Source organism: Lathyrus oleraceus, chromosome 1 (assembly GCF_024323335.1).
Source record: "Lathyrus oleraceus cultivar Zhongwan6 chromosome 1, CAAS_Psat_ZW6_1.0, whole genome shotgun sequence".
Lineage (NCBI taxonomy): Eukaryota > Viridiplantae > Streptophyta > Magnoliopsida > Fabales > Fabaceae > Lathyrus > Lathyrus oleraceus.
This window is the reverse complement of record NC_066579.1, coordinates 207037650-207041189: the sequence shown is the minus strand read 5'-3', so window position 1 is coordinate 207041189 and position 3540 is coordinate 207037650. Positions and strand designations below refer to the sequence as shown.

General features: G+C 38.0%; 1 protein-coding gene across 1 annotated transcript; it reads left to right on the top strand.

The window, feature by feature from the left end:
* The first annotated feature begins 363 nt into the window (after positions 1–363).
* Positions 364–1618, top strand: LOC127100116 (uncharacterized). The gene is made up of 2 exons (XM_051037423.1): positions 364–790; positions 1269–1618. The coding sequence occupies exons 1-2, from the start codon at positions 364–366 to the stop codon at positions 1616–1618; spliced, it is 777 nt and encodes a 258-aa protein (XP_050893380.1).
* The last annotated feature ends 1922 nt before the right edge of the window (positions 1619–3540 follow it).

Genomic DNA, 3540 nt, shown 5'->3' with positions numbered 1-3540 from the left:
TAAGGCAAGACGTCCTAGTCTAATCCAATTTTTTTTATTCCATTTATCATTCACGTTTCATGAAAAGAGAAAACCCAAGGAAGAGGGGAGTACTTAGTCCTAGACATGGAAATAATCAGTTTGATGTCAAAGGAAAAAACGAATTGTGTAGTCTTTCATCATTACAAGGTAGGCCTCAACTACGTTGTTGCGTTAGTTTTGCATTAAAACAAATGGGAACCTATGAGTAAGGCATTACATGTCGCATTATAAAATATTACATATCACAAGCCATGCTCTATCACCCTATCTAGTGAGGTCTTTGACGAACAATGGACGGAAACGAAGAAGATTCTAGCTTTCAGGTTATTGAAGTTTACGAGCATGAGGAGAAGTGTATCAATGCTTGCACAAGAGATGGATCAGTTGATTTTTATGAAAAAACCTGCTTTGAAAGCTAGGACTGGTGGATGGAAGAGTGCATCATTGTTGTTGGTGAATCAAGGACTGATTTCATTGGCTTTCTCTGGAGTTGAAGCAAATTTGGTTCTCTTCTCAAAATTAGTATTGAAACAAACTAATGTTGAGGCAGCAAGCACATTTAGCATATGGATGGGAACCACTTATTTCTTATCTTTAATTGAAGTTTTTCTTAGTGACTCATACTTGGGAAGATACCTCACTTGTATCATATTCCAGTTTGTTTTCATCATTGGCATGGTAGTTAGCGTAGCAGCAACATTGGATCCTGCAACACCAAAACCAACAGCAAATCTGAGTTGCACCTCCATAAGCTATAAGGCCAAATTATGTAAGCCAAATGCAGCCACCCGTTGGTAATTCAAATGGAAGTGAAAGCCGCTTCATCGGTAACCTGCAACACATCATGATTAACAACAACATTCTCAACACGGAAATATCATGAACAATAAAATGCGAGAACAAAGCGAAAATAGAAACAATATGCAGTTCAACAATGACAATTCAGTTCCAAAAGGAACAATCCACAATTCGGTCACCATTTGGCATTCATCACAGTACCTGATACAATGCGTATCTAAGTTGTAGTGGTGTGCCATCATCCGGAAAGAATGGTCGCTGCAATGAGTCCCGCGTGGTTTGACATCTTGAATGCAACCTACAAAAGCAACATATTCACAAGTCATAGCTTCATGGGGCTATTCCTCAAACTTTTTTTGATGGTGGTGGCGGGAGGAACTTTGCTAATCAAAGAGAAAATGGAGTCCATCATATTACAGAGAGAACTAATGTTTCTTCCACACCGTCAGATTTAAAGAAAATAACTAATACACCACCTCAAGCCTCAAGAGTTTTAGTTGTTGTACCCCATAGTGCTGCAAATCCATCCAATGGGCAGTCTGGTCATGGTTCTTCTAGCCAATCTCTAAAAGGGAGTGTAGTCAGCGTCCCTAAAACCAGTTCGGCTACTAATGACATTCTCAATCAAGAAAACATCCAACCTCAAGCTGCTGTTACAGCCACCACTTCGCCTAATGAAACCGTCGACTCAATTACACAAATTGACCAAGATAAATCTTCAAGTTCTGACCAAGGAAAATCTCTATCAAGTTCTGATCAACATCAAATTTCTATATCCGGTGTTTATTCCCCTTCTTAAGATTTTGTGCCAGCCTCATCTATTGCCCAGAATCCTGGTATTGATGGTGCCATCAGTAGGGAAGTAGGGAACAACTGGACATCTGTCGGGCCAAGTCATGTTGAAGGAAACAAACTTGAAGAAGCCGATGATTTATCACCATCCAAGAATGAAAAGTCCAGATTGAAATTCTGGTATCAGATATGAGATGTCAAAGGTAATGTCACGACACTAATATATGAACAATACAAACATGATAAAAGATAAAGAACAGTGATGCAAGAGACACAAGCAATTGTTAACCCAATTCGGTTCAAACTCACCTACGTCTGGGGGCTACCAAGCCAGGAAGAAAATCCATTAAATAGAATTAGTTCAAAGACTCTCAGTAAACAACTTCAAGTTACAGTCTTTTCACCTAATCTCTACCCGTGTGACTTCTACCTAAGAACTCTTAGATATGAGATCCTACTCACTCCCCCTCAATCACAGCAGTGGTGTAAAACAAGAATTACAATGAAAAGAAGACACTCTTCAAAGACACATACTTGATCTTGCTTAAAAGCTTCAATCAAGTAAACACACACTCATGCTTCAAAGCTTAGAGTGGACAAATTACAACTCAAAAGTCAGTCCAATTCAATCATCTATGGATGAATGAATGGCTCACAATACACACGACCACACAAGACTAAAACCCTTATTCTCTCTCAATATTTCGTTCGTTATTTCTTATATATAAAACCAGATATTCCATGCCCTATTTATAAAATCGTTTGGCTGGGCTGGACATCACAAAACCCTAAAACTATTTTCCATTCATACCTTCTCATGACAGCTGATTATATCTTGTTGGAAAATAAGTCAATCTGGTTTTAATTACTGATTGAGGGTGCGTTCAATCATTACATCAATCACACATAGATTAGCATTAAAAACACAATCACACAATACATAACATTCAGACTGAATGTTCTGTATACAGATGTCATAACATCGGGTCTGACATCTCAGTAAAATCCTACATATTCACATTTTAAACATCTTGCAGGTACATGTTATCTTATGTCAAGACAACACTTGTGACAACTTGTGAACACTCTAGGTTTTACCAAAATTCCTGCCAACACATAGAACCAACAAACTCCCCCTTTGGCAAATTTTGGCTAAAACATATATCAGTCCATTTGTTAACAAGAGTACAAGAAAAACACATCAGCAGTTTAGCAGTAGAAGTAATAAACCACACATTTACTAGCTATAATAGCAACTAGTAAACACATATTAAACACACATGTGCTACTTCTCCCCCTCAGTATGTTCAACACAGACATCTCCTTCAACAACACCTGTAACATACATCACCCCATCTGACATCACCTTCAACATCACATGTACTACATAAAACATCCTTTTCAACATCACCTGTCATCTATTTATAGCATAGCTACTTCATTGCACATATTAACTGCAACTCTCCTTTAGCTACTTATATTAACTGCAGCTCTCCTTTAGCTACTTCTCCCCCTTTTTAGTCAAAATAGACCAAAGAGACCAATGAGACAAAATAAATGTCTATTAGTCAACAAGAATGTCACATAGAATGTTAAAACATATTGTCAGGTGTTACAGAACCACAAACAAACACAGTTGTATAAGCTGAGAAAAAAATCCTGAGAAATCAAAGAGAACCCAAAAATTACATCAAGGCATCAAAACAAGACTGCCAAAAAAACCATCAAATATCAAGGCATCCAGAACAGCACATCATCATAAAAGGGGAACAATCTTCACCAAAACTCAGTCAGAGGAGCTAACATCTTCATCAACTTCAAAACCAGAACTGCCACTTGATTTATCTTGAGATTCAAACCTCTCACTAGAGGTGTGGGCTTCTGTTTCCTTGGCTTGTCCAACATTATCTCTATCACCTTGCTCCGAGC